The sequence below is a fragment of the Mustelus asterias genome, chromosome 2 (assembly GCF_964213995.1).
Source record: "Mustelus asterias chromosome 2, sMusAst1.hap1.1, whole genome shotgun sequence".
Lineage (NCBI taxonomy): Eukaryota > Metazoa > Chordata > Chondrichthyes > Carcharhiniformes > Triakidae > Mustelus > Mustelus asterias.
Genome location: NC_135802.1, coordinates 74,890,472 through 74,917,211, shown reverse-complemented (window position 1 = coordinate 74,917,211; position 26,740 = coordinate 74,890,472). Strand labels below are relative to the sequence as shown.

Sequence of the window (26,740 nt, the reverse complement as noted above, 5' to 3'; positions counted from 1 at the left end):
CGGGCTAATAAACACAAACTCTTAGCAAACAAACTCTATGTGATAACCTGAATCGCTTACTTCCCTTGATCATTAGGAAACAGCAGTCTGGCTTTTCTGCTGCTTCAGTGAATATGCATATCGTGCTTTTCAGTCAAAGAGACCAGGAAGGTCCCAGGTTTAATCCTTGGTCTGTGATCACTAATCCTAAAAGGTATTTTCCATTTTGGGTGTCATTCTGGTTCAGTGGTCAGATAGGGGATTGAAATTTATATATTTTTCTTCATTTTTTTCAAATCTAACAACTGATATTATTAGAAAACTGTAGTAACGTATTCATTGATGCGTTGTAGATTTTGTTGGATTTTAATTTAGCTTGTACTGATCTACATATAAGGAATTAATGTGGAAAAATCACTGCCATCTAATGGACAACTGCATTCATAGCATTGCCATTAATGGCAATAAACCTTTTTAGCTTCAGCACTCGTGGTTTAAGTCAAAATGCAGGTGTAATGAAATATCGATGGAAAGCTTTGGGAACAATGCCAGTTCATTTAAAGATTTTAAATGCGACTTCGTCCTGGAGCCACACATGTAGATTTTTCACAAAACTAAATGCAATTGCGATCACTCAGGAAACTATCAAAAAAAAATAGACATCTGTGATTGGATTTTCATTCCGCGAAGACAGTAGTTTCAGGGACGGACATGCCATTAATTTCCTGCTACCAGATTGTGCGTCAGTCTGTTGACATGTTTTTGTCTCCGGCCGATTTTCACTGAGATCATTCCCAGGAGGTAAGTGGTATCTGCCTCCCAGTGATATGTAAGTATTAAGGCTAATTAAAGGGCTTATTAAGGATACTCATCACACAACGTCATTGGTCCCCCACTGGATCGCAGACTGCAGAAGCCTTCCAGTGGCATGGTGAAGGGCCAGAGAAGCCTCCTTTAATACCCCCCTTCCCCATGATTGCCTGGCAGTTGTGGCCACATTTTATTTTTAAGTCTTTAAACGGTACCTCCTACCTATTTTACCAGCAACCCACAGCCTTGGGCACTCACATTGGCCCTCCTACCTGCAGAGCCCAACCAGAATTACACAGGGTCACCAGAGAGTTCACTTCGTTGATAATCCAGGGACCGACCTTGGCCACTTCCACGCTCCCGACCTATATTTAAGTCCAGCATCAGGATCAAGACCGTGAGATTGAAGTCCAGCTGTTGATCTCCTCAGCGTGACCAAGATGAAACATTCTCACTGGCACCCTAACATCATTAAAAGTCTTTCACCCTGCTGTGGGAAATTATTAGATATGTTTTTGGAATGAAAACCTACTTGCAGATCAGAAACAGGAGATTCGACACTTGTTTTTCTTTGAAACACTCTCAAGCTGACCAGATCATTTGTCAAAAATGTTAGCTCTGCATCAAACATTACGGAAGTGGTGTTGAGTCTCTTGAAGAGCATTAAGGTGGATAAGTCCCCAGGGGCTGATGGGATCTACCCCAGGTTATTAAGAAAGGCAAGAGAGGAGATTGGTGGGGCCCTGACAAAGATCTTTGTATCCTCGCTAGCACTGGAGAGGTCCTGGAGGACTGGCAAGTAGCTAATGTTGTTCTTCTGTTCAAGGAAGGAAAAAGGGATAATCCAGGAAATTATAGACCGGTGAGTCTCACGTTGGTAGTTGGGAAGCTATTGGAGAGGATTCTTAGGGACAGGATTTAGGTGCATTTGGAAAAGCATAGCCTAAATAGGGAAAGTCAACATGGCTTTTTGTGAGGCAGGTCATGTCTTACTAACTTGATTTGATTTTTTCGAGGAGGTGGTGAAGGTGATCGATGAGGATAGAACAGTGAATGTTGTCTACATGAATTTTACATTTGTACTTTTACATACAGTAGTGGATGCCTGGAATGTGCTGCGAGGGGTGGCAGGCAGATATGCTGGGACGTTTAAGGGGCTTTCAGATAAGCACATGAATGTGCAAGGAATAGAGGGATATGGACCAAGGACAGGCAGAAGGGATTCATTTCATTTGGTGTCCTGTTTGGCACAACATCGTGGGCTAAAAGGTCTATTCCTGTGCTGTTCTATGTTCTATGTTATTCTGCTAAAGCAAAACAAACAGGTTTCACGCACCTGGATTAACGTCAGATCCTCTAGTTTTAGCCTGAAGAGGTAGTTCCTGGAAAAAATAGAAATTACATGTTCATTGATCTATCTCAAGGGCAACTAGGCTTGGGCAATAAATGCTGTGCTCGCCAGCGACACCCACATCCTATAAATTATTTTTGTTACATTTAAGGACAAGGGACCCGCCATGTAACTGGAACAGTTTTGCAACACAAACACTGATTCAAAGTCGTTCCACTCACTAATCACCTCAATTGCAATTAACTGAACTTCTAAACAGAGAAGAGTCAAAGAGAAGTCCCCATGAGTTGAACGTCAATATCCCACAGGACAATGTTCATTTTAAAATGACTATTGAAAAGCCAGATTGTTGTTGTGACTTCTACAAGACAGTGGTTGGGCCACGGTACTTTATCACGTGCACTTAAGTTCATTATTAAAAAGATGGTGGCACACTAGAAAATTTCCAATGAAGATTAGCTAGAGAAATAGTTCTGGTGAAAGGCTCAAAATTGGGGCTTCTTCACCAGAACAGAGAAGATTAAAGAGTATTTATAGAGCTTTCAAAATGATGGGAAAGTTTTGAGAAGGTAAATAATGTAAGATTGTTTCCACTGGTTGATAAACAAGGAAGTATGCACTCAGGATTATTACCAGAAGAACAAGGTACAAATTAGAAGAATTTTTGCACATAACAGCTTATTAAACCATGCAGTTCTATACTGCAAATGATCTTTGATGCAGAGTCTAGAACATCATTTAAAAGGGATTTGGGAAGTATTTGAGGGAGAGGAATTCAAAAGGATATAGGAAATAGGCAGAGGTTAGAGCAGATGGTTCAATTTGAAGAGCTAATAATGGCAGATATGAATGTTGTGTTGTAAATTCTATAACCTCAATATTAACTGCCCCATGTCAGGTGGGGAAGGTTGTGGACAGAAGGGTTATAAGAGTGACCCCAACCTGCTGGTTTAAGAAGTGGCAGATTTCAGTTAGTCCAAGGTTCCCCTGGAAAGAAGCAGGACACTTCATTACAGGATTTAATTCAGGATCCCTCTATTGACCACCCCCAACCTTCCCAATTTCCAACTTCCTCCTTACCATCCTTCCTTTGATTGTCATCTGGAGCTTTCTCTCTTCCTCTCAATTGCCCAAGATTGTACCCAAGGGCCCCTGGCTGCAGCGCCCTGTTACTATAGTTCCATCCCTGCCGCTGGTCAAGCTGTTCCTTTGGACTTCCAGGTGGAGATAGACGCAAAAATCATAGAATCCCTACAGTGCAGAAGGAGGCCATTTGGCCCATCGAGTCTGCACCGACAACAATCCCACCCAGGCCCTTTCCCTGTAACTCCACATATTTACCCTGCTAATCCCTCTAACCTTCGCATCCCAGGACAGGTGAGGAAATTTTGCATGGCCAATGCACCTAACTCCAACATCTTTGGACTGAGAGGGGAAATCGGAGGACCCAGAGGAAAACAATGCAGACATAGGGAGAACATGCAAATTCCAAACACACTGTGACCCAAGCCAGGAATCGAACCCAGGTCCCTGAAGCTATGAGGCATCAGTGCTAACCACTGTGCCACCGTGCCGCCCTTATATCATGTTAGAGGTTATGCTAGTAAGAACAGCAGAACCTCTGCTTATCCAGCTCTTTGGCTATTTTTAGCATCATTCGTACCCTCTTCACAGATATGTTCAATTAAATAGTGTACCTGAAACGGGACTATAAGAATAAGTCATGGCCACTCCACCTTGATGTTATCTTAATAAACATATTCTTGGTGTTGTCCTCTCATATGTAATTTGTTCATTAATCCTAAATTATATATGATGCAGACAAGCTTTGGTTAGATCCAGATTTGGGCTTATCTATCTGTTTAACATTTACATATATCAATCTGAATATATTGCTATTTTAAAATAATTTAAACAACACAATACACTTGAGCATGTGAAGACAGCATGGTTTCTTGTCTGTTTAAATTAAATGGAAGCCGCCCACGTTCCTTGGTTTTATGGTTTTTGATTATATGTAGACGTCTGCCACTCCCACTTTTTGATTAGAAATTCAACATTTTGAGCAGGTTTGGGCAACTCTGCTGATTAACAGCCACACTGACTTCATCAGCAAAACATATTTTGTGAAGTTACTTGCTCCTCAATTACTTGGAACAGAAGCTGGCAACATGAAATGTCAGCAACAGCCTTGTGTGGATTGGAATCTTTCCTTGGGCTCCTCCACCCAATGTATAAATCCTCCAGGTTAGATACAAGATAACCTTTGGATGGAATTTTATTTATCCCACCCCAGAGGTGTGGTAGAGGACTGGGAGGGAGGGGAGGCCTGTTTAATCAGGCAACAGAAAGGTACGGGGTGAAGACCCAGTCACATTTCCAACACACCCTCCACCCACCACCACCACCATACCCTCCCCACATACCCTCAGTTAGGTGTGAGGCAGGAAGGTTCGAAGATGACCTTCACAGCTGGAAGCCAACTGGCAACCATTAATGGCCACTTGGGGCCTCATCCTACTGCTGCTGGAATTCAACCAGTTGGGAGCCAGAACATGTGGGCTACACACCTGGTGAATGCTGGCCGGTATGCCTGTGGCCTGGTTGGGGGTGGGACATTCTCTTTGGGCATTGCATACTTATTGGAGATACCTGCCGGAGGCAAGGGCTGCCCACAAGTGATGATTCCTGCTTCCCTAAATACTAAGCACACTCCTCCCCTCACCCCCACCCACCCATTTCGTTGCTGAGGCCTTTCCAACTGGACCAGGGTATCCAGCCTCACTTACTTTCACACCGGGGACTCCAGCAACAACTCTGCAGCTAAGGCCTACTGCAATACTGGCAGCATTCACCACTTTCAGTGGCACGGCTGATACTGGTGAACTGCCAGCCGAGGGATATCAGACCTGAACACGACGAAGACCCCAACTCCAATGAGGTAAGGGGCACTAAATTGGGTCTGGGGGTGCACAGTTGCCAGCTGCTCTTCAGCCCACCACTGTGAGCATTAAATTTCACCCTTATCCCTAGACTATAAGCTCTACTTCCAAACAAATGAGGGGACAGCAAAAGGCCTTGTCTAGTCTGTTATATTAATCATTTTCATTTAGCATCTAAGGTAGATGTCATTAATGGAAAATTACTACTAAGTACCAATAAATTATCAAAAAAATCAATAGCAAAACTCTGACAACACAGTTCTTTTTTAACAGCATCTGATAGGTAATTAAGACTGAACAAGGTTGACAAGAGCAGTCAAGTGAAGCTGATTGTTCTAGGAATTGAAAGAAATGGCATTCAATATGGAATTTCACAAACCTCAGTAAATTTGTCTTTCCAAAATTGTCAAGGGCAGTTTTGCACACATAAAGAAAAAAGTCTTACTTTGCTCCAATGATGAGCTCGTTATGGCTGGGGTCAAAGGTCAGTTGTGAATAGTCCGTTACATCTGTAGCCTTAAATGTGTGCAGCCATGGTGCAATATCTGAGAAGAAAGCAAAAATATCCGTAACCTAGCTGGCAACAGATTACATAGGAGGCGATCAATAGGCTCATGTCAATACTTGTAATTGAAATGCAGTGAACGAGATTAATTAAAGCTGACAAGAAGGCCTTTGGAATCAAGACTTGTCATTAAATGTGCAAGAACTGGGCCCCGGGTTTGTATCAATCTGTTACTGAAGTGTCAGTCCTGACAGAATTACATCAACATTATCACCCAGGCGCCAGCTCCATGGAACCCCTAGGGACTAAATTCAAGCTTAGTGGGACAGATAAAAGAAACCTTCCAGATACACTACAGTTTCTCCAAAATTCAACTGACAAGATTAAATGTGTAGTTTTTTTAATCTTACCAATATCAGAATCAATCTCAAAATCTCTCTGCTCCTGCAAAATACTCCTGCGATTCCTGTCAGAAAGTCACGAGTTGATTGATCCTTAAGTCTTCTCCAATCACCAGCCAAACCCATTTGAGAAAATAACAGTATGGCTTTGAATGACAAATTGCTTTTGTTTTGTCAACCCACCATGAATCCGATTTCTAGCATTTCTGTTTGCCTAACCTGGTGATAAACATGCAATTTAACAGTAAATATGTTGGCAGTAAGACTACCTGTAAACGGTAGAGTTCTGTCGGTTACTTTCTAAATGCTTTCTGCAGAGAGTAACTTTGAACACAGGACTCCTTACAACCGATTTGCTGCGGTCAAAGTTGTTGTTTATTGCAAGACGTATTTTGCAATTAATCTGAGGTTCCAAGTGAATCTGTCAGCTTTCAAGTTTCCCTGCTGATTCTGTTTCATCAGGGTTCATCATTATTCCTGCTTGAAAAGAAGCACCTCACTCTCATCTCAAGGGGCCCAACACTTTTTTTTAGTAGCTGACGCTGGTTATTCAGTGCTCAGTTTATATTTAACTTTCTGAGCAATGCCTACATCTTGCCTTTGATTTCCTTCATTAACCCAGAACAAACTTTCACACTTGCAGTTTGTTAAAAAATCAGCAAAAACAATGCTACTGAAATTTGCGAAAGCATAGAATACCTACAGTGCCCATCGAGTCTGCACTGACTCTTCGAAAGAGCATCTTACCCAGGTCCATCCCCCTGGTCCTATCCCCGTAACCCCGTACATTTTTACCATGGCCACCCCACCTAACCTACACACCTTTGGAGTGTGGGAGGAAACCCGAGTACCCGGAGAAAACCCACACAGGCACGGAGAGAACATGCAAACTCCACACAATCATCAAAGGCCAGAATTGAACCCGAGTCCCTGGTGTTGTGAGGCAGGGGTGCTAACCACTGCGTTACCGTGCAATTGTTGACAGAACAGAAGATCAGATTATAGTTTTCTTTTGCAATATTTCACCACTCTGAAGTGAAAGTTCGCAGTTCAAATAAGAAGTGATCCAGGAAAAAGAAAACTTCTAACTCTGCTTACTCCAGGGATCTCAGCGGCAGAACTGAGGACAGCAAGTGAAGAAACAGATGCCAACCCCAACTCTAATTCAGTGCATTCTCTCCATAGAGATAAACAGCCAGTCAGCCAGCTCATTCTACACAGCATGAAAATGACATCAAGAGAAAGACAACGCAATGGCCCAAATCCTCTGGTCTTCGATCACCAAAGATCAGACATATGACAGAAGATGCACTTCAGGACTCTGTCGAAGTCATGATGCACAGACGTATGTGGGAATTGCCTGGGAAGTTTAAACTTCCTTGGGCAAATCCCCTGCTATCAGGGAGGCTGTGTGAAAATTTTCGATTCCGTGTGCGACTTACCTTTATAACTACTCAGAAAATGTTAGACAGGTTATAACCATTCCAACAGCTGGGTAACTCCACAAACAGCCCCTCAAGCATATTTCCTGACCATCCAACTACCCAAGCCCTATCCCCGACTATCCTTCACCCTCTTGAAACCAACTAGCCCCCCACAACCACCAACCACCCTCCAACCACCCAATCACCTCCTGAGCCAGCCCAAATACCCCTCTGACGTGATCACCCAGAGCCTACCCCACTACCCTGACCCAACAATCCACCCCCCTCAACCCAACTACCCCATTCGGCTCAAGCCAACCACCTCCTGACTATCCCTTGACTATCCAACTAACCCATCTTGACCCAACTACCCACCGACCCACTCACTCACTTAGATGGCACCTTTAAACCTGAATGCAGTAGTTAGTGCCATAAAAAGGGGCTGCAGCCTCTCTTCCCTTTACTCTACTTTGCTCCAATGGAGTTTGGCAGGAGATGCTGTGCTGCACATTTCTCTGACAGCCAGGATTGGAATAAAGGTGCTCCAGCATCAGGCTGGGGAAACCTTCACAGGCAGCACAAATGTGTGCAGCATTGCTACTGATCGGAAGATTCACGCCAATGTTCTGGCAGGGTTTAAAAATATCAAGATTCAATTGATCCTAATGTTAGAATTGAGAATAAAGTTTTGGGTTAGTGCTTGGATTTTCAATCTGCTTTCCTACCTCAAATAATAACAGGATATCAATGAAACAAGAAGATTGGGGAATGGTCACTTCCAACCCAACCTTTATATTTCTCCTGTACCCCCTCAGGATTGGCTGGCAGACACCCATTCCCTTCACTGCCCACCATGGGCTAATTATGGTAAGGAGGCATAGCTGGAAGCCCCATTTTCCAGCTTTGTGCCCATGCCAAGCCGCCCCCTCATCATTGTGGTGGTTGCAGTCCCGGTTGGAATGATCAATGGTTCCCCAGTGTTGCTTTGTCGGAGAGAGAGCCTCAAGGTGGTCACTTCATCCGTTCATTAAGCCAATTACCTGTACCTATATTAGGCCTCAGGCTAAGCCAGTCTTACAGTAAAATATTGTTCAGATCTTCATGGTTCTGTGTCCCCTTTAAACTGGCTGCCAGTTCTTAGGTACAACATCAGAACTTGCTTCATTGGCAGGAGCAAGTGGTGACCACACTAGGAGCTTGCTGTGTTTACATAAATAGCCCCAACTCAGGCCAATGGCACTGGTTTAAGGACTGCAGGTCAGTGAGACAAAGTTACTTATATTTGCTAATAGATGAGCTGTGAATTTTATTAACAGAACTGGAATTTATAATGTTCTCAGCTAGACATGAAGATTAATCTTTAACTTTTCATAACAGATTACAAATTAAATACAATTTTCATAAATTCACTTTATAATTGTCCCTTTCGCTGATACCATAAGTAATTCTCAACTTGCCAAAACAGTGTTAAATATTTGTCCATGAACTAACTGATTTGCAGACCTGGATTTGGCTTGAAATTAACAATATGTCAAATGAGCAGCTGGAGAGAGTTTTCTTTTTAAAGAAAAATAATACAAAATGTGTGAATACTGAGTTTTGAGTACAGAACTTGAATATTGCTAAAAAGGAGGCAAACTACTGAAGCTTTTCATCTTGCACTCATCAGAGCAGACACGAGAATACCAAATTTCAAAGGAAACAACAATTTATACTGCATGACAAAAGGGTGCAAGTTGGTTGGCAAGTTGACTCTGATTGGTCAAGGCAAGGCAATCCGTGGAATTCTCTTCCCCACAGAGCAGTAGAGGTAGGGTCATTGAATATTTAAGGCTGAGTTGGATAGATTCTTGACTGACAAAAAGGGTATAAAGGGATAGACAGAAACCTAGAGGCCATAATCAGATCAGCCATGATCTCACCAAATGGTGGAGCAAGCTCGAGGGCTGAGTAGCCTACTTCTGCTCCTGGTTCATATGTTCCATGGGTGGCATTTAATGGTGTGAATGGGGTCATGTGGCACAAGTTCCACACCATCTCTTTTGGAGAAAGTTCACTGAATTAAGTGTCCCTTTGGCACAACAGGGTAGTGGCGGCCCTTCTCCAGGATCAGGGACCCTAGGGGCAGAAGTCACCTAATGCCGTTGCAGAAGCAAAATTAGCAGAAGCAATGCAGCTGTTAAAGGAGGAGGCCTACCAGCACCTTCTCGAACAACTGGAGGAGTGCAATAAATGCAGCCTTCCCAGCGTCAACCGTATTTTTCAAATTCTCTGTTCAGTTGCTTTTGCTGTTCCGGTCTTTCAGGTTCCATCTGCTTCCCTTCTCCATATGAACTTTCAGAGATCATTACTCTCCAAGTCTTGGGGTGGCGGGAGAAGTGGGTGGGGGGGTTAACGGGGGGTGAATACATTCAACCATTGACACCAAACTAGCTTCCAACTCAGCTACTGAAATCTTGACATTTGAGAGATAATGGAGTGGTCCCAACGTGCCATGGATTTAAAATCAATAACATGCCATATGATATAATCCATCATAAAGGCAGGGAAAGGGAAAAATCAATCTAAACAGGTTTTTGTGCCTAAATAAACAGAACAGAAACTCACACAATACAGTTTCCAGACTGCAAACTGAACCTAAACTAAGCAGTTTTGCTTCTCTCTCAAAACTGTCCCCGTCACTTATTTGGATGATAGAAACATAGAAACCCTACAGTGCAGAAGGAGGCCATTCGGCCCATCGAGTCTGCACAGACCACAATCCCACCCAGGCCCTACCCCCACATATTTTACCCGCTAATCCCTCTAACCTACACATCCCAGGGCTCTAAGGGGCAATTTTTAACCTGGCCAATCAACCTATCCCGCACATCTTTGGACTGTGGGAGGAAACCGGAGCACCCGGAGGAAACCCACGCAGACACGAGGAGAATGTGCAAACTCCACACAGACAGTGACCCGAGCCGGGAATCGAACTCAGGACCCTGGAGCTGTGAAGCAGCAGTGCTAACCACTGTGCTACCGTGCCGCCCTAGATGCATCTCTTTTGGAAGGAAGTTACATTTCAGCAAAGTACATTATCTCTGTACCAAGCTGAAGCAATGCCAATTGATGCAAGACTGCATGGTTCTTCTCATTAATAAATTATCATTCATTTATTTGTATTTTTCCTTCCCTTATCTCTTCCTGGTTACATTCCTGGAGGAATGGAAGCTAATTTGTCTCCTAACATCTGCCACTGCCACTCTGTAAGCAATCATTTCAACTTCCCTTCTCTGAGCGGGTTCAGCTTTGTCCTGCTTAAAATTTAACACATTCCAATCAATCACAGGCCCATCACTTTCACTCTTGTAGCCACATTAAGGAGCTAAATATCAGCTTGGTTCAGTTGATTGTACCCTCAGCACTGAATCAGAAAACAATGGCACTGCTGCGGCTGAAGAGCTGCAAGCCCCTGTTTGGCCGGCAGTTCTAAGAGGCAGAACCTCCATCCCCCAATGGAAGGGTGGTTAACTGCCTGTTTGCCTTTGAATCCAGTCAGATCTTCCAAAAATGCCTTCAGCGGACTTGCCCAGGCTTTCTGACACGTGGACAGGGACATTAAATTCAACCTAACATCTCAGGCCAATGATCAATGAAGGGTGAAAAACAGGCGTTGTAGGAAAAGATACAGAATCAGAAGGGAAATAATGAGATAGGATAATAGAAGGAAATAACAACTGGCTTTCAAACAGCACCTCTAACATGGAAAATTGTCATACACAACTTCACAGAGGCATAAGGGAATACATAAATTCCATGCCAAAAGAGATATTAGGAAGGGTAACTAAAGGTTAGGTCTAAGTGATGGACTTTAAGTAGTGTTTTAAGGTGAAAAGGGAGATAGGGAGCTGGTGGGGTTTAGGCAGGCAATTGTAGAGATTTGGAGCTAAGTGGCTGAAGGCATGGCCACTAATAGTAAAACAAATGAGGAAGGGATGCAGAAGAAGCCAGAAATAGTGGAACGGAATATTTGGTGGTGTGGTGGGTATAGTGCTAGAGGAAGTTGCACAGGCAACTGAGGATCACCACACCTCAGGCAAGGGGCAAGGTTGGGAAGGCATGGACTTCATGAATAACGTCAGCCAATACGGAAATTGAACTTGTGCCATTGGCATCGCTCTGCATCACGAACCAACTGTTCAACCAACTCCCCCCAAACCCTTGTCTAACAAAAATCTACAAAGTTCAGCTATTACATTTTCCCTATATTTACTAATTGGCCTGAGTTTTACACTTCCCCACCAGAGCAGGCTTTTAGGTTTGGGGGGAGACATGAAATTGAAGGAATGGGATTCCCTTTGGATTCCCACCTAACCTCAGAGTGATTTCGGACTGGTACAGGCAAGGCCTGGGACAGAACACAAACCTTTCCCCAACTGAGGCCCTTATGTGGCTAATTATTGGCTACTTAAGGGCCACTTCTTACCCAGCCTCAATTTTTAGGCTGGTGGAGTATTTACCTGGCATGGGGGAAGCCCAAAAATCAAAAGACTTAGATCTCAGGCAGGTGGCTTCTTCAGATCACCCACTTTGTGTGTCCCACCAAGCCTTCCCTACTTTCCCCACCCTGGCACTCCTTAAGCTCACTTACCCCCTGATCTCAGGACTGAGTTTCAGGCATCTTCCTGAAGCTCTTGATGCTGCAGAGACTGGAAGGCTGCTAGCCAATCAGATTGCCAGCAGCCCTCCAAGGTGGGACTTCCTCCGAAGTGAGGGATGGAAGTCCTGTCTGCAGTCATCTGATGCTCACTTACGCATGAAGTGGCTGCAGGGCACTCGGAGTCAACAGGGGTGTGTTCCCCACTGACTTCTTCAGATGGTCTGAAGGGAGACCCCGCCATACAAGAAATTCTCATCATAGAATGGTTACGACAAAGAAGTAAGCTATCCAGCCCATCATGTCTGGTTTCCTTAAGTGCAGCTTAACCCAATCCCCTGCCTTTTCTCCATAACCCATAGAGTGCCAGTCAACAGTTCCCAACGGGGATATACATTAAAAATTGACACTTAGGTGCCTAAAAAGAGGAAGAATTTTGCTTCTAACAATGCTCTGACAGGCAAAATAAAATAAATCACCAACACTTTTTATTTGAGGTGTCAGCAGAAACCGGGTTCTCCTCTGTATAAATTCAGCTGTATATTACATTTTACTTTACTAGCTCTGCTCAGTAGAAACCCTATTTGGCAGGTTTTCAAAAAGGTGATTTTTCATACAAAAACAGCAATTCTGTAAACTTGCACCATTCAGCTTCCCATTCACTATACAGGGCACAGTGTACTCACCTCGATGAGTTACAATAGGATGCTCTGCTCGCTGACACTGCAGGTGCTCCAGTGAAACAGATGACCCACTGCTTCCATCTCCTCCGACCACCACAAAAAATCCCTGAACACCAACTAAAAATGTCCAAAACCGATTGGCCTTCCTTGGAGCCATGGGATGCTTGGCGATTACTTCCCTACTGGCTTTACGCTTTTACTGAGAGCATCTGAAAAGACCTGCAGTGAAAAATAAGCAAAAGTGAAGCTCAAGTCTTTTCACACACAAAATGCTTTGTTGCATAAATTCTAGTTTCAAATACTGAAGAATATAACTCTATTCATGTATTAATAGTGTGATGTGACTTCAGAGGTACTATTTTGAAACAATGTTGACACTTGATATAAGAACTAATGATGCATTGTTAATTGACGGATTAAGATGGCAGTTTTACTGTTCCAAACCTCTCTAGCACGTGGAAATCAACATATCCTTCACCTGTATTTTTAAAATTTATTCTTGGGATGTGTGCATCATGGACAAGGCCAGCATTTATAGCCCATCCTTAGTTATCATTCAGTAGGTACCTCTAAAGTTTTTGTACAAGACTAACTTGCCCTGATGTGTTTGCTAATTTGCCTTTTTTTACTACAGTTTGAAAGCCTTACAAATAAAAAAAAAGTTTTTTTTAAAAAACAGGTTAACACTCCTACTGATTCACTCGAGCTGGCCTTTTCAATTTGGCAGCTGCATGTTCCCACCTACCTGTAGTCAGATTTGGTTTCAACATAAGTTGTTTTATTTGACATGGCATATACTTGCTCTCGACTTTCCCAGTGTGATATATTTATCAGCTTCTGTCACTGGCATAAACAAGGTCTTGGGAATATACCACTATGTTGAATTTATTGACTACTCACTACTGACAAGTTCCTGAATAACTAACCCACCATTTCATGAGTTCGAGACATTTCCCCTGGCTCAATGTTAATGTTGCACCTTCATAATTTGTCATGAAAAATGACTGAATCTCAACAGGTGTGTTTAAGTTCAGCCTCTTCCTGGTGAACACAATTTTGGAAACCCACAAATCAAAATCTTGGAACAAATGATCAATGTCAGTATTGTGCAGCAATCACAAGAGTACTGCCAAATTCAAGACTGTTGTACTGCTGTGTTCACAGGCTACCAGAGAAATCAACTGCATTTACTTTCAGCTACCATGGATCCACTGTGCAAGGAGAACCTTGTGTAAATTTTACATGCTCTTAAAATTAACTAGCATCATTTATTAGGGATTCTTTTCACTCTGAAATGATAATTGTGAAATGTAAGATTGTTTTGTTCATGCTTGAACACTACAGTTCAAATGTATGCATTGCATTGTACATTAAGCTGTTTCTTTTGCCTACTCATTACTAAAAACACATCCAACAACCAACGCACTACTCCATCAGCTCCAGGCCTTACCCAAGGTTAGGCTACATTGTGATCAAGAGAGGAAAGTGGATTATTAGTCCAGTAACTTTACCATTATGGTACTATCAAAGTCAAGATCCATCCCAATATCACTTCAGCCATTTAATTATCTCCTACTTTCCACCTAAGAATTTTATTATGTTTCTTATGTATGTGCATGCATTGTCCCTCCCCATTTCCTTTATTCTGTTTCTTCTTAAATACTGTTAGTCTGTGATATCTTCCAGTTCTGATGAAGGATATAAATTTGAAACATTAATTTCTCTTCTTTCTCTGCAGATGCTGACTGACATGGAGTGTTTCCAACATTTTGTTTAGTATTCACCTTCCAAGCACCTGAATATTCTGCTTTCTGTTTACATTCAAACTGTCACCCACGTTTCTCTGTGTTGCTGGATGCAAATACGATACACGTCAGTTCCAATGTGGAGTTAGTCTGTGCTTACTGCTGCATCTTATCCCTCTATATCTCATCATTTTGTGTAGTTGTTGATCAAGTATGAGGAAGATTACTTCTTGCGCCACCTGGCAATCTATTTTCCACCCTACGTTTTTTTAATTGACGCCCAACTATAATGCAAAAAATGTTAGCTGGTACACTGCCATCATTTCCTGTGCACACTGACCCTTTTACAAAATTAAACAAATCTTTGAGAAAGAAATGAGAGAGCATTTCGACAAGGAAAATGTTACTTCTATACCAGAGACATCTAATCCACATACTGCATTATAACTGTCATATTGTTCCTATGTTCATTTGTGTCATTCTGTGTGCTTCAGAATGATTATAAAGTATCAATGCTGATAAAACATATTCATTATATTCCCCCTCTCAGATTTCAGAAACGAGTGACAAGATAACAGGAAATTAAAATTGTATTGATATATATCCTTCCCGGCAGGCAATAACTTTGCACTTTTGTGAGATGAAAATGAGTTCAAATGATTTCCTTTCAGTATTTCTGCCGGATTTGAACTTTTATTTTTTGTCTCCAATTGTCAGTTCAGAATATTGCACTCAAATATAAACTGCAAACTACTTGAATTCCACTTTACATCCATATTTAGGAATGTGTCTTGCAGGGAAGGGAAGTGCAGAAAGAAAATAGACCCCAAATATTTTAGCCATGCTGCACGCTATTTATGTTAGATCACTGTTTACCGTTGGCAATCTTAACTTTAAACACAATCCTGTAATATATATGCAAGAGCTCTAGAACCTCCGACAGCACGGAGACTTGATTAAGAGGAGGCAATGACTGCCACTGGTGACACTAGTCACAAACAGCTTGCTATTTTTTTAATTCTGTTATCACCTTCTCACAATACTGGGAAAGATCCTCAGTCAGGAAATTAGATGCAATGATTATTTTGAAAAAAAATGTTGGCTAGCATTACTTGCTCTGAAACCCATCCTGAATATAAATGAGACACGTTTCAGACCAGAACAGTGCTGACCTACTCTGCGCAGGTCCAAGATCTGTCCTGATTCACTCAAGCTTCCCCAAGTCACTCTGGCGGTAACCGTCTATAAGTATATGGTTGATAGAACTACATCAAAAATATAGCACAGAAACCGAGCATTCTGCACAACTAGCTCATGCCAACATTTATGCTCCATTTGATCCTTCTCCTATCCTTCTTCACTAAACTCCATCAGCATAAGACTCGATCTTCTCCCTCATGTGCTTCTGGAGCAATCCCTTAAATGCATCCAAACTATTCAGCTCAACCACTTCATGTGGTAGTAAGTTTCACAATCTCACCGTTTCAGGTGAAGAAGTTTCTTATGAATTCCAAATTTGATTCCGTAGTGACAATACATCAATGGGGAGGTCACGATGCAGTGGGTAATGTCCCTACTTATTATCAGTGGAGTGCAGCAGGGATCAGTGCTGGGAGCCTCAATTATTTACCATCTACATTAATAATTTGGATGAAGGGACCAAGTCGCCAAATTTGCTGATGGTGCAAAGATAGGTTGGAAAGCAAGTTGTGAGAAGGATACAAATGGGAAGATTTTCCCTTCCCGCCTGCCATGGGAATCATAGCGGGTGGGACATGGACCATGCAACGGTCTGTTGACCTCGGGGAGCATTTTCTGGTCTTGGGGCGAGTTACAGCTGGAAAATCCCACCCAAAGAGTCTGCAATGGGATGTAGATAAGGTGAGTGGGCAAAAATTTGGCATGTGGGAAAATGTGAGATTTTCCACTTTGGCAGGAAAAATAGAAATGCAGATTATTTAAATGGAGAGGGGCCACAAAATGCTTCAATACAGAGGAATCTGTGTTTCCTCATACATGAATCACAAAATGTAAACATATAGAGTAGAGCAAGTAACTAACAAGGAAAGTGGAACATTAGTCTTTATTGCAAGGAGGTTGGAGTATAAAAGTAGGGAAATCTTGCAACAACTGTGCAGGGCAGTGGTGAGACTGTACATACAATACTGTGTCTAGTTTTGGTCTCCTTACTTAAGGAGGATGTACTTGCATTGGAATCAGTTCAGTTCAGAGAAGGTTCACTAGGCCAATTCCTAGTGGTTTTGAAGGGATTGTCCTATGAGGAGCTTCAGCCTATACTCATTGGGATTTAGAAGCATGAAAGGCAATCTTATTGAGACATATCAGATTCTGAGTGGCTTGACATGGTAGATGCTAAAGGAATGGGCTGCATGTTTATGAAGGACATGATGTGGAGATGCCGTTCTCACAACACCAGGTTAAAGTCCAACAGGTTTATTTGGTAGCAAATAATTTGCTACCAAATAAACCTGTTGGACTTTAACCTGGTGTTGTGAGACTTCTTACTGTTTTTATGAATTTCTGAAGGAGACAGGAAGCGAAAGTCAGAAAAGTTTAAGCATTCACAATGAGGTCATTTGGCAACATTATAAAAACAAACAGTTATATCAGAACATTTTTCCTAGTTGGCCTCATTATGAATGCTTGTCTGAGCTCCAAGAATGGCTAATGGGCTTAGCTCTCATTAGGTGCCTGTTTGCAATGTTATAGAGGGAAATGATAGCTTTGGTTTAATGATATATGCATTACCTTGTAATAACTAGATCTTCCTCTGTAGTGTATTTTTCAATGCCCGTGTGTTTATTTACACAAGATTAAGAGGGGTTAAGTGGAAAATAGCTTTTTTGTCATTGATCATATGAATGTCTGCTGTTGATTGACAACTTTTTTGACAGAGAAGATAAGTTGGCCAATGTAAATCAAAGAGAATGTTGAATGGCTGTTTTCTCTTGTTCCTGACTCAGGACTTGCTGTGCCCCCACGGTTCATAACTTCTGAGGTGCCACGAACCAAGTCTGCTAACAGAATGGGCATGACTCCATGCAAACGGTGGGGTGTCTGAGATACTCACTCCTGCAAATGGAGCCGGTAAGGACAGGAGTGCTGCATGCAAGCTTGCTACTCACACTCTTACCCTATGCAGTGGAAATTATCAGTAACAGGAACAGAGGCAAGAAACCAGCAACCAGTTAAAATGGCCTCCCTACTCAGCCTAACTTCACAAAAACCCCAGCCAATGTTTCACTTTTGTGAAGGAATTTTGGACTAGGAGGAACAGTTTCAAAATTAGGGATCTCCCATTTATGACGGAGATGAGGAAAAATGTCTTCTCTCAGAAGGTCATTGTTCTTTGGAACTCCCTATCCCAGAGAGCAGTGGAGGTTGGGTCATTGAATATATGCAAGGCAGAGTTAGACAGATTTTTGACTGACAATGGACTCAAGAGAGGCAGGCAGGAAATTGGAGTTAACCTGACAATCAGATCAGCCAATATCTTATTGAATGACAAGGAAATTCAAAAAGGCCAAATGGCCTACTCCTGCTCCTATTACATATGTTCGTTTAGTGGGAAGAAGATCAGGTAGAGCATAATAGACCAGTTGGACTGAATGGTCTGTTTCTGTACTTTATAAAGAGCTATGTAAACAGATGCAGAATCAAATGTTTTACTCTGCTTTCCCTGATACACAGATAGTTGCTGCAGAATCATGTGTATCATGTCCAGCTGCACATTGATTCACCACACAGGAAATAGGAATTATTTTTTCTAGCTCACGCTTCCTGCAGAATGTGCAGGATGTTTCAGCGAATCAATTAGATATCTGACCTGCAAGAATGACTTTTTTTTTGTTAATAACAATATACAGGTCAGTCAGTGGAAAGCACTGGAGTATGAAAAGGATTAAAATGTCTGAATTGATAGCTTATAAGCATTTCCTACTTCCAGTTAATCACATCAGAAAGTTGTCTGACATTTATGCCAAATAGCATTTAAAGTGTACTCGTTTACAAATACTTACAATAAGCTCAAAAAGCATGTTTCCCGCACATTGAAAATTTCTGGTGGACATCACCAGTAGCTGTCGATTATTCATTCCATAACCTGGTATTTGACAACTATATTAATGCAGCTGTGTAGGGAATGATTTCTCACCAAATGTGAGCAGAATATTTAATCTAGGGAGCCCATTCCAAACTTTCCAATTTGAAAACAAAGGAAACTAATTTGTCTCATAGCACCGTGATCCAGTTATTTCACTTGTGAATAATCACGCCCGGATTAAAAATGTTCTCAGCTACACTTCTCCACATCTGTTACTTTTTATTCTCAAAGTCTATTTTTCATTTTCCCTGTCATCTTCTCCAGTTATATTCTTGTAACATATTGTTGCAACCTTTAATTTTTAGTCATCTTCTGTTCCTTTATCACTTCCATCTGCCTACCATTCTCTGTCGTCACCTGCAAACAATTGATGGAAGGTACGAAGGATCAAACGGAAAGGGGGAGGGGTGAACTGGAAAAGCGTGGGCAAAAATATTAATCAACTTGCATCAAAACACGAGTGAGAGCACAACAAATAATGAGAAAGCAAAACTACAATTAAATTAGTACATTGGGAACTATGCTGAAGGAGTCCTAGGCTGCACCTCGGATTGTCATTGGGTCAGATTCTTGGAATTCCCTCCTTAACAGCTCTGTAGGTATACCTACCCCACAGGGACTGCAGCGATTCAAGGCGGCGGCTCATCACCACCTTCTCGAGGGCAATAAATGCTGGCCTAACCACCATCGCCCACGTCCCATGAACAAATTTTTTTTTTAAACTATGGTTGATCCTAACTATAAAAGGATAAGAGTAGGCCAGGAAAAAACAACGAAACTGCAGACCAGGAGAAAAAGTGAGTCTCAAGTCCCTGAGACAGGCTTCGAGAACAGCAGTTCAGGAATGTGGACTACCATGCAGCAACTGCAAGGATAAAGTTTATGGCGGAATTATTTATATTCTATACTAATTATATTATTAAAGATATATATATATATATATATATGATGTGGAGATGCCGATGTCAGACTGGGTGGGCACAGTAAGAAGTTTCACAACACCAGGTTAAAGTCCAACAGGTTTATTTGGTAGCACGAGCTTTCGGAGTGCTGCTCCTTTCACGACACATGATTCCCGGCTTGGGTCACTGTCTCTGTGGAATTTGCACGTTCTCTGCATGGGTTTCCTCCGACCGCTCTGGTTTTCTCCCACACTCCAAAGATGTTCGGGTTAGGTGGTTTGGTCATGCTAAATTGCCAATTAGTGTCAGGGGGACTAGTTAGGGTAAATGCATGGGGTTATGGGGATAGGGAATGGGTGGGATTGTGGTCAGTGCAGACTCAAATGACCTCCTTCTGCACTGTAGGGATTCTATGATTCTATGATATATATATGGCAATTATAACCAACTGGATCAGAAATAACAAGTGACAGAAAAAAGTAAGGTCAATATGTATGATTAAAGCTTTTCATGTGGTTACATCGTTTGTGGATTTCTGAGATCTTTGTTCATGTCCATTGTTATTTGATCTGAAGTGAAAACATAAGATTTTCTTTCTCTCTGCTACAGACAAGTTTAACTCACCACTATAGAGGTGTAATACAATGGATGTACAATTTAATTACATTTTAAATTCAACTGCTTGCTAGTTGGTGCTTTCTCAAGTACCTGCTGACAATATTAGTGAGGAGCCCAGAAGCAACTTTAAGTATCTTAAAATGTAACAGCTACATTCATTACTGCCAGGCCCAGAAAACAGCTGCAGTGAATTCTCTAAGTACGGCTCATTGGTGCTAAGCCCTATGGTTGACCCACTGGAAAAGTACCAAGATTAATCACGAATTAGAGTGACCCTTAGAGCATCTACGTTCTGTTACAAAAATAAATTGCGAAGATCATCGTACTCGAAGAGACCATTGCAGACGAGGAAAACCTATTTATTGTCTTACTAAATGTATCAAACATGTGATCAGATGTGAATTATTACATAAGAATCTGCAGTCTCGAATAGTCAATACATATTATGAATACCTTTGAGTTATGAATATATTGAGTTGTGAATGTCTTATGTTCTTTTATTCACTTTAACACCCTAATGTTATGGATTTCCCACATTTGCCATGATTCCAGCCAGAGATTAGTCTGGGACAGTTTTCAGGTGCTTACCTGAACCAAGAGGCCCACAGGTTGATGGAAATAGGTCCTTGGGCCTCACAGAATCATAGAGTCATAGAGGTTTACAGCATGGAAACAGGCCCTTCAGCCCAACTTGTCCATGCTGCCCTTTTTTTCAAACCCCTAAGCTAATCCCAATTGCCCTCATTTGGCCCATATCCCTCTATACCCATCTTATCCATGTATCTATCGAAATACTTTTCAAAAGACAAAATTGTACCTGCCTCTACTACTACCTCTACCAGCTTGTTCCAGACACTGAAAAAATTGCCCCTCTGGACACTTTTGTATCTCTCCCCTCTCACCTTATTCTATTCTTCTTGCAATAAACAGCAACATTCTATTAATGTCCACTCATGTTCTTCAGTGAAGGAAATCTGTCGTCCTTACCTGGTCTGGCCTACTTGCGACTCCAGAGCCACAGCAAAGTAGTTGACTCTCAACCCTCTGAAATGCAGGGTAGTTAGGGATGGGCTATAAATGCTGGCCCAGCCAACAACACCCATATCCTGCAAAATTAATTAAACATTTGCCTTCCTAATCACTTGCTGCTCCTGCAGGAGAGGGGGCATGGGGGGTTGTGTCTAGCCAGAGTGCTGGCAAAACTAGGCTTCAGTTGCCTTTCAATCATTCCATTTCACCGAATCCAGTGTTAATCACTAATGGCTCAATGTGGGAGGGAAATTCCTTCCCATTCACTGAAAGGAATGGGGGTAACGGTGAGGGAATGGGAATCCCGCGAGTCCAATCGAATGCCAGGAACTCATGGATACCCAACATTGTAATCACAAGGGCTTCCAAAGCCTATTTGTTTTGCTGCTCTTGCAGGAGTTAGAAAGAGGTGGTGGGCACTGACGCCTTTCATAATAAATGGGCAGCTAACTGGCTATGTACTCACTAGATGTGACAATGAAGTGCCCCCATTGTTAGGTGCAGTCTGCTGTGCCCCTTGCCCCCTCTACCTCCTGTTGTGCCCCTTGCCCCCACTACCTCCTACCTCTTGCCCTGCAGCAGGCTGTGATCAACTGCCCCCTCTACCCCCCAGCCAGGTGTGATGCAATGCCCCCTCTAGCCCCCGCCCCACAGCCTGCTGTGCACCTTGCCCCCTCTACCCCCCCAACCTGTGCCCCCTGCCCCCTCTACCTACAATCTGCTGTATCTCCTGCCCCCTCTATCCCCTACCCCACAACTGCTGTGCTTCTTTCCCCCTCCACTCCCTGCCCCACAACCTGCAGTATCTCCTGCCCCCTCTACCCCCTGCCCCACAAACTCAATAATGTTCTCCTCTTGAACTGACAATGGCTCCACCAGCAACTCCCAGAAGGAGGAATTGCAGTGGGATATAGAGAGAGTTAAGCACGACCCCTATAGAGATAGAGCAGCGTGCCTGGATCTCCTGGCATCATGCTGCTGCTGGCAGTTCTGGGAAGGTGCTGAAGAACACTGAGTGGGACATTTTGAATAAAGGATATGGAAGTAACAAATTAGGCCATTTAAGGATGATGATTTGGAAAATTGCTCATATCCATCAATTGATCCAATGTGGACCATTTATGGCTCTGCCTGGATGTCCCTTTAACAAAAATAGCAGTTTTGAGAGTCAAAATATGCACTTGGATTCATTTGTCCCACAGCCATTGATGCAAGGGAACTTTTTCAAACTTTCACCCAAGTGTAATTTGGCCAGGCTACAAAATTTGCGCAAATTTTGATCCTTTGAATTAAATAATCTGAAGATATAGTTTGAATAGTGTTTTTATGTACTTCACACCAGCAACTCAATGGAATGTAAGCACAGAATCTTGCCTTTACTTGCATGAAAAAAAACAGTCCAGTGGCAAGTTAGTACTTAACACCAACAAATATAGGTATGTGGAACATAAATATGCAAAGTTATCAGTCACAGTCTATATTATAAATTATAGAAATGTACGTCTCAAAACCAACTAGTGTGCAAACGATTTCACAAATTAGAAATCTGACTTAGATTTTATTTACAATTAAATATTTAACATTAAATGTCGAGTCTCTTATTGCAGCACCATTTTAAGAACAGATTACAAAGATTATTTTAAATTATTGCTTTTCTTTATCTGCATTATCAGATTTCATCTCTTTCACCTGACAAGGTGGTTAGGTTTGTGAATGGGTGGCAGGTTGAAAGGGGCTGAAATTGCTGGTCCATCAGAGAGCCAACAGTAGCCCACTGACATCTGTCTTTGACCTCAGCAAACACAAAACTCCATGGAATAGGCTAGTTGGCAATTTAAATTTGTAAAATGTTCCTTATCAGCTTCTTTAACTCTGTTAACAGTGTGTACACTTATTCCCCATGATTTGTGGAACTCTTCCACCACAGTGAAATTTGAGGGGGCTGAACATGTGACAGACAAGAAATGCTTTCAATATTGAGACTTCACACCTGCTCAGCAGTCGGAATGAAAGACTTTTGCTCACAGGACCTCTTCCGGGACAGCGTACTTTCATTGCTCTGGTGGTGATTTTCACTATTTTGGAAGTCATTTCTATTACTTTGAAGTTGTCATTTAATCTACACTTCCAGCTGTCAAATGCCAATTCCACATGAGAACTAAAGATGAGAAACAGCGGGAGCAACACCAGCAGGAGCATCAACACCAACAGCAGCAGGAGCAACACCAGCAGCAGCAACACCAGCAGGAGCAGCAACACCAGCAGGAGCAGGAGCAACACCAGCAGGAGCAACACCAGCAGGAGCAGCAACACCAGCAGGAGCAGCAGCAGGAGCAAAACAAGCAGAAGTAACCTTCTTCTCAACCATCTGACTTTGTAATTCATTTGTGGGTTGTGGCAATCAGGCCAGGCCAGCATTCATTGCCCATTCCTAACTGTCCTTGAAAAGGGCCAAAAGAGAGATGGGATGAGCACAGAACCCCAACTTGAAGGACACGATACCCCAAAGGTAGGGGCTACAGACAGCTTCCTGGTCGCAGCCATTTGTAACCTCTTGGAAGAAGACCACGGGTGGGTATAAATTGTCAATGGCTATCAAAGTCACTACAGTCCTAAATTTCTTTGCCTCTGGCTCATTCCAGGGATCTGCTGGTAATATTTGTAGAAACTCACCAGCAAGGGTGTGACGCCAACATGAAACCAATTTTTCCACCTCCTGCCAAATTTCCCCCCCCTCCCCATTGAACTTATTGGCGGGGGCATGGGAGAATTCCAAGATACAAGATGGTCTTTGTTTGATCGGCTTCATCCTGGTTGCTTGCAATTATTCCCATTTCGGTATGTTATCTTGCATTCTTCCAATAATGTGGTGCCAAAAATCGCAACACGAGCTGTGGCCCATTGGTATTCTGTACAATTAAATATCACTTGATTGCTTTAATATTAAATAACCCCTTCCAAAAAAAAAGGATTACACCTCTTGTTCAAGTAAACGGATAAGCATAACCAAGAAATTATAGACCAACGGCTGTGGATATATTTCTGGGGGTGGTTTTCCACTTATGTGCTGGTGTTGCAGAATTTTCTATGCTGCCAGAAGGAACAAACAACAGCTCAGTTGCTTGCAAGACAGAACTGAACAGATTTTTAAAAGGCTATTGGCAAAGTCAATATCCAGGTGCTTGTGGAATTCTGTTTACAATGCAATACATCACACAGCAAGTAGATGCACTAAATAATCCCTCAACACTGGATATTACAGTAGTGAAAAACACAAGGCAGAATTTTTCCTTTTTTTGTTTTGCAGAGTGTCACAGTGGGTGGTAAAAGCAGCGTTAAAGCTGTCGGCCCCAACCGCGTCTTTCTCCAATGTATTGTGAGGAACTTTGGAAAAGTGTGTGTTCAGAAAATGCCAGCATCTGAAAACCCTTGTCCATAAAATACAAAATAAATAGGCCCTGGTGAAGCCCATTTCAATACAGGGCCGCTGACTGATCTTCCACCTCAACTCCACTTTCCTGCATTGCCTTCATGTCCCTTCATGAAGACAGAACCTTTAAAAATGGTGGGCTGGATCTGACTGAAGAAATCGCACCTGCATCTCCAAAAGATTCAGGGTGGGATTCTCCAGCCATGTGCACCCAAGATGTGAAATTCCCACCCGAGCTCAACCTTTGAATGGTCCGCCAAATATTCTGTCTCACCTGCTATGGTTCCTGCGGTGGGCAAGACAGGAGAATTTCAACCTCAATCTTTACTGACAGGGGAAGGGGGTAGGGCATCATTCACATAGGTGGGAAACCCAAACCCCACTTAGCACTGTGTTCAAACAGACCTCATTTTGACTGATCTAGCCAGGGCTTTCATCCGATGTGTGGGAGTCATAAATTGATGGAGTAGATGTAAACATTCTCGAAGGGTGGATAAAGTCTGTTCATGTGTCATAGTCTGAAGTTTTTTTAATCCCCTGGGGGCTATTCTTGTGTCAGCATTCATAATGAATGTTTGGCTGAGTTTCAAAAACCAAAATTATCTCAGCAGAGGGTTCTGAGTTCAAAGTTTGATTGACAGCTTAAAAAGCCTATTAAAGGATCAGCTGTCTTTGATATGAGGTCTGAATAGAAGTTGGTTTGTTTTCATAACAGATCAGCCACTTGAGATTTAAAAGCTTTGAATGAGTTTTTGAATGAGAACGTTTATCACCTTTTAAGCATTTCCGTGTGCGAGTTGTATTCAGTTGTGAGAAGTTATTTTTGTTTCCACATGGTTCCACTCCAAATCCCACAAGTCCTATTTTTGCGAAATGACCAGTGTTATTTTATGGGGGTGACAAGATCCTGTGGACAATCTGTAAACGCCAACAAGAGCCCGATGTTGTGTCTTTTAGGGAAGGCCCACCAAATTAAATGCCACTCAGGTACTTAACTGGACAGCAGTGGGCCTTTCCTGGGATTAAGGACCCCAGGGGTGGAACTCACTCCCGTTGAGAGCTGCCAGCCAAACAGAGGGCAGCAGCTCTATTGAATTGCAGCATCAATGGGGAGGTGGCAGCCAAGGCCTAGTACCGCCACTGGATCTCAGGTCACATGAATGATGGGCAGGGGTTGGGGGTGGGGTCTGAAGCGAGGACGGGGGTTGTTTCTCAACCAGTCACCCCTTTCCTAATGCTGGATCACTCGATCGGCTTATTAAAATTTTAATCAAGGGAAGTGGGCTTCGCTGGCTAGGCCAGTATTCATTGTCCATCCCTAATGGCCCTCGAGAAGGTGATGGTGAGCTGCTTTCTTCAGCTGCTGCAGTCCATGTTGTGTAGGTACACCCATAGTGCTGTTAGGGAAGGAATTCCAGGATTTTGACCTAGTGACAGTGAAGGAGCAGTGTTATATTTCCAAGGAATGAGATAGAGAATCTGGTGAACTGGTGCGGCAACAATAATCTCTCCCTCAATGTCAACAAAATGAAGGAGATTGTCATCAACTTCAGGAGGCGTAGTGGAGAACATGCCCCTGTCTACATCAATGGGGACGAAGTAGAAATGGTCGAGAGCTTCAAGTTCCCCCTCCCCCCCCCCAATGCCAACACTATAGTTAAGAAAACCTAATTACGTCTCTGCTTTCTCAGAAGACTAAGGAAATTTGACATGTCATCTCCGACTCTCACCAACTTCTACAGATGCACCACAGAAAGCATTCTTTCTGGTTGTGTCACAGCTTGATATGGCTCCTGCTCGGCCCAAGACCGCAAGAAACTACAAAAGGTCGTGAATGTAGTCCAATCCATCACGCAAACCAGCCTCCCATCCATTGACTCAGTCTACACTTCCCACTGCCTAATTAAGGACCCCACGCACCCCGGACATTCTCTCTTCCATCTTCTTCTGTCGGGAAAAAAATATAAAAGTCTGAGGACACGTACCAACCGACTGAGCTTCTTCTCTGCTGCCATCAGACTTTTGAATGGACCTACCTTGCATTAAGTTGATCTTTCTCTACACCCTAGCTATGATTGTAACACTACATTCCGCACTCTCTCGTTTCCTTCTCTATGAACAGTATGCTTTGTCTGTATAGTGCGCAAGAAACAATGGGC

The 26,740-nt window shown here is 42.7% G+C and overlaps 1 protein-coding gene across 2 annotated transcripts in view; it reads right to left on the bottom strand.

Moving 5' to 3' along the window:
* Positions 1-26,740, bottom strand: part of sema5a (sema domain, seven thrombospondin repeats (type 1 and type 1-like), transmembrane domain (TM) and short cytoplasmic domain, (semaphorin) 5A) — a 191,416-nt gene that overhangs the window by 111,644 nt on the left and 53,032 nt on the right. For both annotated transcript variants that reach the window (XM_078237393.1, XM_078237404.1), the window contains exons 2-4: positions 12,738-12,953; positions 5,528-5,627; positions 2,126-2,171 (exon numbers count right to left, since the gene is read on the bottom strand). In XM_078237393.1, coding sequence (XP_078093519.1) covers positions 2,126-2,171; positions 5,528-5,627; positions 12,738-12,891 — 300 coding nt within the window. In that variant the 5' untranslated portion in view covers positions 12,892-12,953. The remainder of the gene's footprint in view (positions 1-2,125; positions 2,172-5,527; positions 5,628-12,737; positions 12,954-26,740) is intronic.